General features: G+C 39.3%; 1 protein-coding gene across 7 annotated transcripts in view; it reads left to right on the top strand.

Moving 5' to 3' along the window:
* Window positions 1-14,250, top strand: part of tenm3 (teneurin transmembrane protein 3) — a 223,563-nt gene that overhangs the window by 150,789 nt on the left and 58,524 nt on the right. For 5 of the 7 annotated variants that reach the window (XM_076091076.1, XM_076091077.1, XM_076091078.1 and 2 more), the window contains 3 exons: window positions 8,585-8,731; window positions 12,190-12,320; window positions 12,432-12,520. In XM_076091076.1, the coding sequence (XP_075947191.1) occupies window positions 8,585-8,731; window positions 12,190-12,320; window positions 12,432-12,520 (367 nt within the window). Of the gene's footprint in view, window positions 1-377; window positions 405-8,584; window positions 8,732-12,189; window positions 12,321-12,431; window positions 12,521-14,250 lie in introns of all 7 variants that reach the window. The other 2 variants (XM_076091074.1, XM_076091075.1) reach the window with 1 other exon arrangement.

Consider the following 14,250-nt stretch of genomic DNA (forward strand, 5'->3'; position numbering starts at 1 on the left):
AAGTTTGCTAGAAACTGTGACCACACTGTAGCTTTGTTTCCATATTCAATAATTGGCTGTATTTATATTTCAGCATGTTCACGGTTTTTATTTCTCGTAAAGACGGCAGTTCAGTGTTTAACAAGAAAATAACAGAAACAAAAGTCGGCCTGATTTTGGACCCTGAAAATTCACTTGTGTTAATATTATATTTAGTTTTTTCTGTCTCTCTTTCTCTTTCTCTCTTTTTTCATTGATTCACTTGTGATCAGCTGCCCTCACTGATTGTGATGCTGGATATGAGATCTTTTTTACTATTCTACTGCCTATTTTTCTGGACTAAATGCTCTTCCTATCTATCTACTTTCTTCCTTTGTTTTTGTCCTTCCTTCTCAAAGCTCACAATCCGGACATTAGAGTAAAAGGTACTGTACTCTTCTTCTCCTCATCACCAGCTTGTTCTCATCATCCCTTCTTCTTTGGCTTTTCTCTTCATGTTCTGTGGAGCTGTGGCTGCTTTTATTTACTTTTCTATTCAGACTTTTTTTATTTTGAATATCTTGAATATCTATATTATGTGTTTTCCCTTCACCCCCCTCTATCATTGTGCCAGCTCTGATAACATGTACTTTTACTGTTGCTCTGAACATTTCAGGATTGTATTATTGTCCTTAGCAAAATGCACATTGGCTTTATTTTATTTTGCATATTGGGTTGCACACTTCGATGTTTTCCGATAGAATAGAATGAATTACTTTATAGCTTTTTTTGAATGAGTTGAATGAATTTCTTTCTGTATGTTGTCCACTGTTTCCTCAGAAGTAGCTTGACTTTTTTAGTTTTCCAATACTGGGACTCCCTCGACAACAATGATACATCTGAAGTAGTTCATCCTGACACAATACAATATAACTACGGTAACATTGTGTGTTTGTCATCGACTCGACCAAACTTCAGCCTCCTAAATTTCTTGCAAGCCCCCTTTTATTATTTTAGCAGTGAATTGTTCTTTTTAGGGACGCTCCGATCCTATATCATCTCTTGTTCTTTTCCATCAAAAATTACAAAAAAATGTAGGTCAGAAAGTCACAATTGGAAGGAGTCTCTAAAGTATTGAGTTATGTTGACCTCCAACATGAGGTCTCTGGCTTTTTATCATTTCATTATGAATTGGTTTGACATTGATTGTGTATATTTTAAGTTTCTGTACTGTACAGCTGCAGTTAACTGTTATGTTGAAGCTGGATCACAAACAAAAAGGAAATTAAGCACGAAACAGAACTAATTCCAAAAACAAAACCCTTGAAAAGTTTGACATTGTAATATTTGACATTCTTAGTGGCTCTGGATGGTCAACACATCTTTTATCTTTTAGAAGACTCAGTACAAGCACAGACAATATAATATCGAACATTTCCAATGTAGACCGTGAAATCCTGGCTCTGCTTTAGACTTAGGTTTCCTGTAAGCTGCTTCTCCTCCCGTCCCTGTCTTTATACCCAGACGTACTCCTACATGGGTGTGAATGGGTTTAAGTAGCCGTAATCTGACTCGCACAGTCGGCTTTTGTGCCAAAGACGTCATTCATGCGTTAGACAGGACATTTGTGTAATTATTTAAGTAAGTATTTGCACAATTACAAAGCAAATGGTTATTGCACTGTGACAGTGTTCAATGGAATTTAGCTGATTTAAACTTTAAACTTTTTTTGTGCAACATGGGAATATTCTAGATAAAGAGCTTCATAATACTTGCTCAGAGGCAATGGAAAATAAAAATAAAAAGATATTTTGGATTATCAGGTGGTTTACATCATGTACTCAATCTTACAGTTGCAGTCATATCAGTTATTTGTAGCTGTAATTAAAAAAGAAAAAGAAACTTTTGTTATTGCATCGTAGTGCATCCTGTTTACATATGGTAATAATTTAGATATAGTGATTGAGCCAGAATTTTAGAAACACTGACAATCATGAGTCCAGACGACCTCCACCCCCTCAATACAATATTGCATCATCTGACAAATTATTTATATTGGAGTACTCTACATACTGCGTACAGGATGGTTTTTACAGATGTGGTGATTAAACCTTAGTTTTTTAAGTTAAGGATCGGCAACTAAAACACTTGGTTCAGGTCAGGGAAAGATTGTAGTTATTGTAAAAAAACAAAGCAGTTAACATTAGTGTTTGGTCTGTAACAGAATGTTAAGTCCAGTCTGCTGCTTAAAGGTCAAGTGAACTACACAACCCTTCAAATTCCCAACAATAAGGTCTAATGTTGTTTCACAGTTCTCTCCACACTGCCGGGAGTTAAAGTTTAGTGAGAAAATAATGAATCCTTCACTTTGTAGGTATTAATTGAACAGAAATAGTAAAATTTAAAATCTGAAAAGTAATAGAAATAGCCCATAAAATATAGACCAAGTGTTTTAGATTGTATGTTAACACCCCCGGTTGTGGTCAATGGTAGCTGTCCCGATCCTGACTTCTAATTTATGTTAAGCTCCTAAAATGATTGATGCTACGCTTACCATAATGCAACTCAAAAGCTCCTTTTGCTCTTTAATCACCATGTCTTTAAAGCTCCATGCCATCATCCAGGGTTATACATCTTTCTTGGAGTCAGCATCTAGTGGTCATCAGAGGAACTGCAGCTTAGGACACATGAGCCGCGGTGGTTGCAGCTTCATCCTGCATCCTACTCACCACTTCTTCAAAATGCTAACGTGCACTACATTTAACAGTATATCAATGTAACAATTTCTGTTTGACAGCTACTGTATTATTTTCCACCCAGATGCTTTTGTTTTCACTGAAAGGTGCTAGAACACAATCAGAGGAGAAGACGTTGTTAGAGAATCAAAACAAACATTTTGGAACTTTTTTTAATTTAAATGTTTTATCTGCTGCCTTTTGTCTTTCTTCCCTCTTGTGTGATCTAAATGTGAATGCCGACCGGTTTGAGAGAGGGGGTCATTTTGACTCTGTTGAGGTTCTACTGCTGTGTCTCTCTCTCTATGTTACTGCACTCCCGTGATCCTGACTCTTTTCTTCCTCTCCTCCTCTTCCTTTGGCTGCCATTTCCATCTGTCCATCACAGAGAGTATATTTGGCAGTGCTGCTTTTGTTTCAATTTACTTTTTTTCCCTAATTTTCCTCCCTCTCTCCCTCGTGCCCTCTCCTATTCTCAGGATATAAAGGTAATTCATGCCAAAGACTTAATAAAGGCCTTACTATCCCAGAACTCCACCACTTCGCACTGCTTTGTTCACTTCCTTTGATTCCGATTTTTTTCCATTCCATTTCATTTTTTCCTGTCTTTTCCTTTTTTTCCTCAGTCTATTTCTCTGTCTATCAGTCTTTCTAAACGCACGGCACACGTGTTTTTGTATTGTCTTATCGTTATACCTCTGTTGTTATTTCTGCAGTCTTTTTATCAATCTTGTTTGTTTTTCTGTCACATTGTTATTGCCCCTGTCTCTGATTTTCACACACAAAACACAGACTATACAGATGAAGATGCACGCAAGCACATACTCACAAAACAGAAATGTGCTAACACACACACACACACACACACACAAATCCAAGGTGTGTGATTCCTGTTTTGTCTTGCATCCACAAGCCTGATATATGTATGTGTGAATTCAGCCAGCTGCTGTTCCTCTGTCCTCCATATATCTTATCCTCCCTTTCATGTCTCTCTCTCTTTATCTTTCTCTCCCTTTCCCCTCCTCACCTCCTCACCTTCCATCTTTACCTCCATCCCTTGTTCTGTCTGTCCAGCTGGGCTTTGCTTGGTTCTGATTCTCACCTTTAATTATTCTGATTGCCAGCCTCACTGTCCTTTCTGTGATCAAGGAATGTCAAACAGGGACAAAAAGTATAGCCTTCTTAGGCATGCAGTCCAAACCACCCTGTCCTCCCTTTACTTTGTGCGCTGTGTATCTGTCTACCTGTTGTGTTTTCACATGGATTTTAACCTGTGATGTTGTTTTTTTCACTGACAAGTCGAACAAGACCAAAGGAATCCATATTTTAGAGCAAAACAATAGTCTTTGTCAACTGGCTGGGTGTCAAACTCCCCTCAGATTTGGTTAGACTTCACAGATAATGTTTACAATTTTCAACATCCTCAGAATGTTTCCCTTTCAACTTATATTTTTATTTTCATTTTGTTTGTATGCCCTGTTTTTCATCATCATATTGTGCAACAATAACACCTTCTTTCTTTGTTTCCGATTGAAGCCATGCAGTGCACAGTAGCCATTTTGGCTGTAGGCAATCTTAGTGGTTCATGTGAAACTACAACTTCAGTGCATTTCACCGAAGGCTGACTGTCTGTCTGTCTGTCAGTTTGTGTCCCTCACATGTGGGTTAATGTATTTATCTGTCTTTTTTGTCTATCGATCTGTCTTTCACTCTGTCACTCCATTTGTTGGAGAAAGGGTCATCACACAGAGCCAAATGCCTTTATTCACATCAGGCTTTAACCAATATGGGTCTTTGATGTCTCTTGAAGGTATTTTTGGACTGAAGCTAGCATTCTGTGTTGACATGAAATATGTTGAAATTAAAAAATGAAAACAAGTATTGAGTATTTCCTTGAGAAGTCTTGTGAGGTGAGTAAAGCTTCTGAAACAGCATTCAGACCTTGAGACTGGGGCAGGATTGTCATGATGTTGTATACTGAGGTGTTATCCCAAAAACAATCTCGGAACCCATCGACTATCGTTCTGACAACGATAAGCCTCTGGGGGCGTGGGGGCTATATTTCTAGGGTTCCAGTGTAGCCAGCTGATATCCGGGCCAAGTCTTCCTCTTCTGTGAGCTGCTCGTTGTTTACAGTCTGATTAGCAACTTGAGAAGTGAGACTGGAGTTGAGAGACAACGTGTACGACCGGAAGTAGCCATTTTATGCTACGTCATTTTAAACCAATAAAAAGCTAAATCTTCGTCAGTAGACAGCCGGTTGTTTCCCAAATTGATTTTTGTTCCAATGCATTCCCCTTCTTTTGCTCTACACAAGGACTGTTTACCTGCATTTGACCAAAGCCCACTCAAATGTGATTGGTCAATACTACTCGGAGTACAAACAGAAACCTGAACTCAGCTTCAGTTCTTTGTTATTTCCCTCCACCTTCTCCTCATCACTGTACTTTCATGAAATTCATAAAGTCCCGGTGATTCTAGTGAATTTGACACATTTTGAACTTGCACAGAAACTTCAGCTCGTACCACCGCGGGCAAATATGTGTCGCTATCCATTGACTTCGTATGCAATCGCACCACTTATTAAAATTATATTTGTGTTCCGTCACAGTAAAAGACACCCCGTAAAAGCTGTTTCCATGGTAACAATCTATGACAGGAACCAGTTTCTATTGCTTTTTTCATAGTCATTGCTTTTTTTCAAAATAGATTTGTCTCTGGGATTGCTTCACTAATACACCCATCATTTTCTCCACGCACTTGCAAGTTCCTCAACAGAGTGGCCAGAGCTGAGGTGCTTGAAGCAGTCCCCCTGTCCAAACTGGATACGTTTCAGCTGCATGCTGTAGTTGTTTGTCTTGTGTGTCTACTAATGAAAGACATACTCTTCAGTTGTAATCAGTACAGCTGTCTACACAGGCCACGTAACAGCTCATGTCTTTCACATAAATTATTTCAATCCTAAGCATATTTTTGTGCTTTAAGTCAATTTTTTTCCAACTTACATGTACAACTACACAATGTGTCTATTAGGCTGTGGGCGCTGTTAAAAACCCTCCTGTAAGCAATGTTTCTGCTGTTGGGAACGAAATGGAGTTATTAACATCAATAAGTTCATTAACGAATTAACGAATAATAACGGGGAACCACCCTGTGAACAGGGACCGATAACCAAACTATAAACTAAATATGTCCCCAGCGCAACATTGGATGTAACAGTTCCTATCACATATAAAACCAAACAAAAATCCATCTTCATAAAAACAAGTTGTACAAATAATAATATATAAACAAGCATATTAAAGCTACTGCAGATGTAAAAACAAAAGCAGTTCACTTACCAGAGCTGCTGTTCACTATTTAGCTGCTGTTCCTCCTTTCTTTGTTAATAAAGAGTTTAATCTCACAGTTGTTCAGTACATCCGTGCGTTTTAGTTCCAGTAAGAAGTCCTTCTGGATTCATGGACGCCAGTGAAGACAGTCGAGCCTCCCCAGTTATATTTCTTGAATATGTTTTAATGCGTTTGAGGCTGAAAATGTCCGCTCGACAGAGGCAGCAGATATTGGGATTGTCACCGCCCAACATGTCAGGCTAGCCCACTGACCAATCACGTATGGCTAGGCCAGCTAGAAGGCTCTGACATGTCAAAGAATACGCCCAACATGTCAAACTAAAGATCTGATTGGTTGAAGACTGTGACAATCAACAATATCGTCCCCATTCACTTAAACTACAAAGGGATTCACTTGTGAGTCAGCAGGCCTCGGGCCTCTCTTCTTACCTAGAGACACAGAGGTGAAATCTGATTGGATAAAAGCTCTACTTAAAACAAGCTGCACTGGAAGCAGAGCAACTGAGGAAGACAGTAGCTGTGCAAAGAGAAAATAAGATAATGGGGAAAAAAAATTATAATACATGTTAGTGTATTTATGAAAAATTATAAAATTATAAAATAGCTATAACTTTGTGATTCTGTCTAGGCCAGCAGAGAAGGCCTTGCTGGCCCTGACGGCCCACCACTGCTAATACCTAAAGTCAAGTGGGCAAACTGTGGTGTGAGAATATATATATATATGTGTATGGAGTTACACATACATGTATGTGTTTTTATACATGTATTACATGTATTACATGTATTTATACATACATGTATATACATGTATTTACATTACATACATGTAAATACATGTATTTATACATACACCATATAATGAGGGGTGTATGTGTGTAGGGGAAGAGCGAACTACTCAGACAGTGGTAGAATGTAATCTCAAGCGGGGCCGCGCCCAGTGGGCCTACAAACAAGATGGCAGAGGTAAAAGAACTATGACAAAATAGAGGGAGGTGGCTACGTATGTAATCACATGGATCGAAGCACAATGTGGGTTGAGACAATAGACTCACGTGTCTGAGATGGTTAGCTAAATCAGTATGTGTGTCTAACTATGTGTGTGTGTTAGTAGAAACAGGGAGAGGAAAGCCGAACTCTAAAGCAAGGCACTTAGCTCTGCCGTAAGATGTAAGAACAGCTTCTCTATCATGTAAAAACTCTGCGTTTATAGCCACGTTTATAGAGTGATAGTTACAGTTCTAAGTCCTACTCACGGAGACGATTGAAACAAGAGAAAACAAAACCGAACAAAATAAAATAATCCCCAAAACAAAGCAGATCTTTATCACCGCGGTGAAACACAAATAATGCTTTCTTATCACCGTGAAACCTGGCCAGCGAATCGAGGTTCGGCCAATCACAATCTCTAAATCCACTAGCAGTGACTGATCTAATACAACACGGTTACAGTTGCAGAAAATACACAGTATAACGAGACTCAGCGGTCCGCGATACTTGCACAATAACACGTTCTAAACACTACAGTAACTTAAACAAAACAAGCTAAAGGAATAACACACTAAATCACCTAAATTAAGCCCAGACACCAGATAAACTCTTACTATGAGAAGGTTTCTTTTGGTCGGATCGGTCCTTCGAGTGGGGAACTCCACTCGGTTGCGCGGCTCCAAGCATGGCTTAGTCAGCCATGAGGTCAGAGTCGGACCCCAACACTGTGTTTTCCTTAGTACAATTGACAAGGACAAGCAATGTCTCCCCCCCCCCCCACTTCACCAGACCCTTCCCAACAACAATAATACATTGTTAAGAAAAGACAAGATGGTCCAGGTAGTAGCCTATTCTCAATGCCATTCTTGTCTCAAAGTGATACTTTTGTTGGGGTATCTCTAATGCTGACATTTCTAAGGAATGAATCACTTCTATGCACAGCAGTACTGTGCAGCTGCTGTGCTGCTGACACGCTGTCAAAGTTTATTTTAACCAAGATTCTTGTCAAATCAACCATACTTAAGATAGTTAAAATTGTACCTCTTTGGGAAATTGATGAATTTATACTCCTCTCCTTATTTTGATTTTTTAGTTTTACATCTAAGACAAAGTCTGTTTTTGCCATCAATCTGATGAGTAAAGGTTACTCCTGGACCACACAATATATATATTTTTTTATTTTGTCAGATGGGTGAACTGAGAAATACTTCAGTGTGGTGTCAGAGGATTTCACCCAGCAGTGTATACAACCTGCAATGAACCCTACCTCATGCCTTAAGAGGCTGCCAGCTTTTTATTTTCCTGTGAAGGTCTCAGTGCGGTTTCAGAATTTTTACTCCAAGCTGAGAGGGAATTACTGAATATGTTGCGATGTGAAAATTATTGATTAATCTCATCCATCAGAGCTCCAGTACAAAACTATGATCACCTATCTTCAAAAACATATATTGGTTGAAGCCTATTTCACACCCTGATGGCCAGCCGTGACCCCATCCCGGTCTCTCCCACTGCTCTAACTTTTCTAACCGTGCGTTTTTCTCCTGTGCCCAGAGGGTTGTCCAGGTCTCTGCAACAACAATGGACGGTGCACTCTGGAGGCCAGCGGCTGGCACTGCATCTGCCAATCAGGATGGAGAGGGGCGGGATGTCACGTGGCCATGGAAACACTCTGTACCGACAGCAAGGACAACGAAGGAGGTATATTTGTGTTCATGATATATCCATGTTAATAGATAACCCAGTTTATTTGTTGGATGGATAGACGGATGGATGGATAGGATGGGGTGTTCAGGAACGAGTCTCGTCTTAAAACCCTAGTCTAGCTTTTGTTTTAAAGTCACTTGCATTTAAAATGGTAGCCCAACAGTTATTACATCCACATAATGTAGAGAGTCCCGGAGACATCAGCGTGTGGATGATCATATATAAAAAGCTATGCCATCATTTTATGCTCCCCCTTCAAAAAATAAATATTCATTTGCAGCAACCAATCAACCAAATCTACATTCTGACTTGACTCACAGTAAGACAACAAAAGTCAATACAGGCATTAGCTTAAGTATGGGATGTATCAGAGGTTTGTTGACTTTAGACTCGTCTTGACAAGATCAAAAAAGACTGTCAAATCGACTTGAGACTGCAAGAGTTTAACACCAATGACTCGTGACGTTACTTGGACCTGAGCCTTTTGACTTGAAAATACATGATACCCTCCCCCAATTCCAAAGATTAAAAAATGTGTTATTTAAAAAGTGTGCCATGAATTCATTTATTTCCTGAATCAACTAATATTAACGCTTTTCATTCCCGGCAAGTCAACGCTTAATTCCCCAGATCCTTTTTTTATTATTAAATTCGATCACACTCATTTTTGACAAATAAATTCAAATTTCAAAAAGCATTGATGATATATTTGAGGGTTTCTTTTTCAAATACTTCAAGGGATTCTTATCCAAAATGTTTGTTTATGTTATGTGTTCTGTTGACATATAAAAGCCAATACATCATTATCTGATTTATTAAAAAAATGTTGCTTAAGCAGTCCAGTATCAATTTTGGGTCTACTGTTGATTATCTAAAAGGAATGAAACGCATAAATTGAAACAATTAAGTGGCTAATCTGCCACCTGCTGAGAGCTGCACATTGATGTGTAGTGTACCTGCAGTGGTTGTTCACTTACTGTACCTACAAACTGCAGCTCCTCAGCTCCTGTCGTAATCCTTGGGGGAATACTGGAACCTTGGAATAAAAAAAAATGCGATAGAATTAGTTGGGGTCAGAAACATTGGAGAAACCAGCAAGAGTTAACTAGGTTTTTAAAATGGTCCAACCAAAAAAACGCAGCCCAGTGTTGCCACCTCTTAGTAGCCAGCAGCACTAGCTCCAAAAGTCACTAGATTTAACGGGGAAAGTCGCCAAACCAGCAACGCTTGACAGCCGGTCCCTTCATGCCTCCCTCTAAAGCCACCCCCAAAATTATCATTACGAACATAAACTAAGAACATGAACTTTTGTAAGTATTCATAGCTGCAACAACGATAACAACTAATAATGCGGCTATTGTCCAACAAAAAAGCAGATGACAGAGATTTGCTGAAGCCCTGATAATTGAGGGGTGATTATTCACCGTGGTAGAAGTTTTGGTCCGGCTGCTCTTTGTGGATGAGTCGGTTGCAGACTTGCGTATTCTGTGGGATGTTGAGTTTTAAGATGAGACCAGAGATTTGTGGTGTTTTCATCTTAAGTCCTGATTTGTTTATGGCAGAGCTTGCACATCACTTCGTTCACGTTTTCAGGCTCTCCTTTTTTGTTTGGTTTAAAAACCAAAGAAACGTTAAATAGCCGTATTTGAACATCTTTCCTGCTGGAGTTGGGGCTACAAGTGTAATTACTAGGGCTGTACCGAATAGTCAAAGATTCATTCAAATTATTATTATTAAAAACGTACAGACAAATTGCGTGCAACAGTCCACCGGCTTCCACCTTCTATTCCCCTCTCTCTCCCACACAGACACACACACACACACACACACACACACACACACACACACAGCACTGGGCCCCCATCTCTGTAATTATCTCAATATTTATTCCAAAAGTCAAATTTATTGAAAAAAAGATGTGTGTAATCATTTCTGAAATTCACAACATGTCTAGCAAACTATTGTGCTTCAATCCATATTTTCATATTTGTTTTTACTCTCCGCACGCACCTGTATTAACGAGGCGGTCCAGCAGCAATCTAACAGCACCATGAATTACACATCATATAACCACAGTAACACAAAACCAGACATATGTAATATGTTGTCACTTTTTTAAATATAATGTGGGGAAGCACAGAGAAAGCAAGAGAAGGAGACTGAATACAGCCCACAATTCATAACAGGCGTTGCCTATTTAGTAGTGGCTACCTGAGCTTCGTTATTGTGGCCAACCAATATCTTGTTGCACGACAATCTCAGCATATCATCCAAATTTAGATACCAGATGTTTTTGTCTAAGCATTAGATTTGTTGATTACTGTCAGGATTAAAAGAGAATTTCAACCAATTTAAAAATGGTTTCCAAGATACGATGCCAACCCAAGCCTTACCAGCACAAAACATCAGCTATCAGCTAGGGTTGATGAGCGCAGTGAGGTAATTGGAAAGGTAGAGAGGAAAGAAGATGAGAAAGAAAAGAAAACAAGACAGAAGATTCAGAGAGAAGGGAGGGATCACTTTGTCTGTGTGTGTTTAGGTGTGTAGGTGTGTGTGTGCGCGCGTGTAGGTGTGTGTGTGTGTAATGGCAGTCCCTGGTGCCTGTTCACCAGATGTACAACGGCTTTTATAAACTAACAGAGACAAATGGCTGCCCATATTTTATTACCTTACATACCTCCTTCTATCCTTCCATCTCTCCATCTGTCTCTCTGCTCCACGCCTCCTCCTTCTCCCTGTCCTTCACTTATCCCTCCCTCCCTAATCTCTCTTTATCCATCATTCCATCCCTGCTTCTCATCATTGCAGCCCTCCATCCTTCTTCCTTCAATCCTTAACTCCTCCTTGACTTTATTTCTCTTGGCAGCACCTAATAAACACATACTGCTCACATACTAATTATACTGCATCGCTCCATTTTTCCCTCATTCATCAATTTCTTCTTTTTCCCCCCTCATCGAAAAATGTTCTTCTCTTTGATGCCACGACACGTTGATCCATCCACTTATGTTCATCTGTACATTTTCACTTTTTTTTTCTCTTTTCATTACATTTTCTCCATCTCTGCCTTTATTTTTAATTTATTTCATTCATGTTTGAATTATCTTATTTAGACAACACAGTATCTCACTTGTCCTCTCTTCTTCCCCAATTCTTAATGGTATGTGTGGCCATCCTCTCCATCCATCAACCTCCATCTTTATCTCTTTTTCATGCCTTCATCATTACCACTTGATTACTCTGTCCTTATTATTCTTAATCTCTTCATCATCCTTCATTGCTTCTTAATCCCTCTGTTGCCTGCTTGTCCCTGCATTCATCCATCCATATCCTGTTTTCATCCCTCCGTCCTCCTTTCATCCACCTGTAACTTTTCCATCATCCATTTGATTTTCAGGTTCGTATCCTCACCTCTCAGGTTTCTGAATATAATAATTTTGTGTGTATTTCAGATGGCTTGACTGACTGTATGGACCCAGACTGCTGTTTGCAGCCCTCTTGTCAGAACCAGTTATACTGCAAAGGGTCACCGGACCCGGGGGAGGTGCTCAGCCAGTCTCCGTCCCCATTGGCTCCTCAGCAAGTAAGAAGCTCCAATCAGAAATTAAGCCACAATAAAAACTTAACTGTCATTTATTGTAACAAAAGGAAGCATCATTTGTCTATCTATGTGTGTCCTTTTATTTTCCCTTAGGCTGCCAGGTCTTTCTACCAGCGCATCCATTTCTTAGTTGGTCCTGAATCCACTCACATCATCACTGGAGACAGCCCGTTCAATAAAAGGTAACGGTGTCTCTCTCTGTGTTGTTGTTTTCTTCTGGGTATACAGTAACATCAGCAGGGCAGCATGAGTGTCAGACAGGTTGTTAGTAAATCCACATTTTAATCCTGCATTTCAAACCATGAGACGAAAGCACTCGTTTGTTGTCAACATCTAGTAGGTTTTGCAGCGCTACGTCCTGTGCACCGTTTTTCAATGCAGTGGACTCTGGAAGTGTTAAATGTGTTCTTCTTTGTTTTCACATCTGCGCTCAACACTCACTTTTAAAAGAGGCATCAGCTTGTGGTTACCAAAACTTAAAATTTGATTGCCATTATTAGTCACCTTAAATTTTGAGTAATTAAGATACCATGCAGTTATATGGCATAAAATAATAAAAGCTTTATTACAGTCCACCAAACAAAATTCTTTGTAGTTTCTTTGTAGTTAACGAGACGTCAACTGATAAAAGTTAAGATTCTAATTCACCCTCAAGTCCTGCTATAGAAAATTGTCTGTACAAATGCCTGTGTGCACGCAAGTAAACGCACCAACGCACCTCCAGCATTGTCTGCTTCTGGTTCCGAATGTCGCAACAATATTTAAATATCACTACTACTAAAAACATTACATATTCATTTATTTTGGGGTGCAGGTTTAGCTTTTTGCTGTCTCTTTTTTATTCTTGGCCTTTGGTTGCCACAATTTCTCAAAATGGTTTTCCCATTGTAACCAAGCAACTGTTAGTGTGGAGCACTGATCCAAACAACTTCAGTGACCGCATGATAAAGATATTGTGAGTGAAATGTAATAGACATCAAGACTGATGCTCCAAAAAGAAGAGATTATTGTGTTTGTATTCTTTAATATAAGGTATGAAACAAATTTGAGCAGTTTCAGGCATCTGTTACGTGCTTTACTGAAAGGCAGTTCTTGAAACACACTTCATCATAATGGGATCATTCATATTTTTTTTCTTTCTGTCGTGGTGATTGTTTGACTCATTCTTCTGCCTGCAGGTCATAGCTCACCCTACTTATATTTACCATAGTATGAGCAGTTGACTCTGCTTTCTGTCTGGATGAATAGAACAGAAAAAGTGTGAGTGAGACAGAGTTCACAGTACAGGTTTGCTTTTTTTTTTACTTACCAAAAGCCATTTATGCACACGTCTGCCTCAGACATAACATTCATAATACAGAGGCAGGGCCACTGTCAGGAAAGAAACATGACGGCAATTCTGTTCAGCCGTTTGTCTTTTGTCACATTTTTTATGGTAGCCTGAATGTTTCATAAGAGTAGAAGGCCACAACCCTGTAATATAAATGTCCTGTATTTCCATAATGGAATGGGCCTGCAACCTTACAATATATAAATGTTTTATTAGACTTTAGACCAAAACAGTAGTGTGTGGGGGCGGGGGGGGTTCACACTTTAAAAGACAAAGAAACGATCTTATACTTTCCCTTGAGCTAACATTGACAAACATATACTCACATTATACTTGTAGAGGGACACAAACATACACGGTGGCACATAGTGTATGCACATATGCAGAGGCATCATTTGCATGCACACCTTTACAGGAGTACACATACAGACGGTTTTCTGTGGACATAATCAGTATGATGCACAATGACTGACAGCTTATTAAGAGCTCAACGTTCTTTTTGTGACTTGAACTGCATGAATAGCAAATTTTACGAGTCCAAATCCAGACTTTCTAATTGGCTATTAGCTCTAGCGATCTAGT

This window comes from Anarhichas minor, unplaced genomic scaffold, assembly GCF_050575085.1.
Source record: "Anarhichas minor isolate MPS153535 unplaced genomic scaffold, ASM5057508v1 ptg000014l, whole genome shotgun sequence".
NCBI classification, from domain to species: Eukaryota; Metazoa; Chordata; class Actinopteri; order Perciformes; family Anarhichadidae; genus Anarhichas; species Anarhichas minor.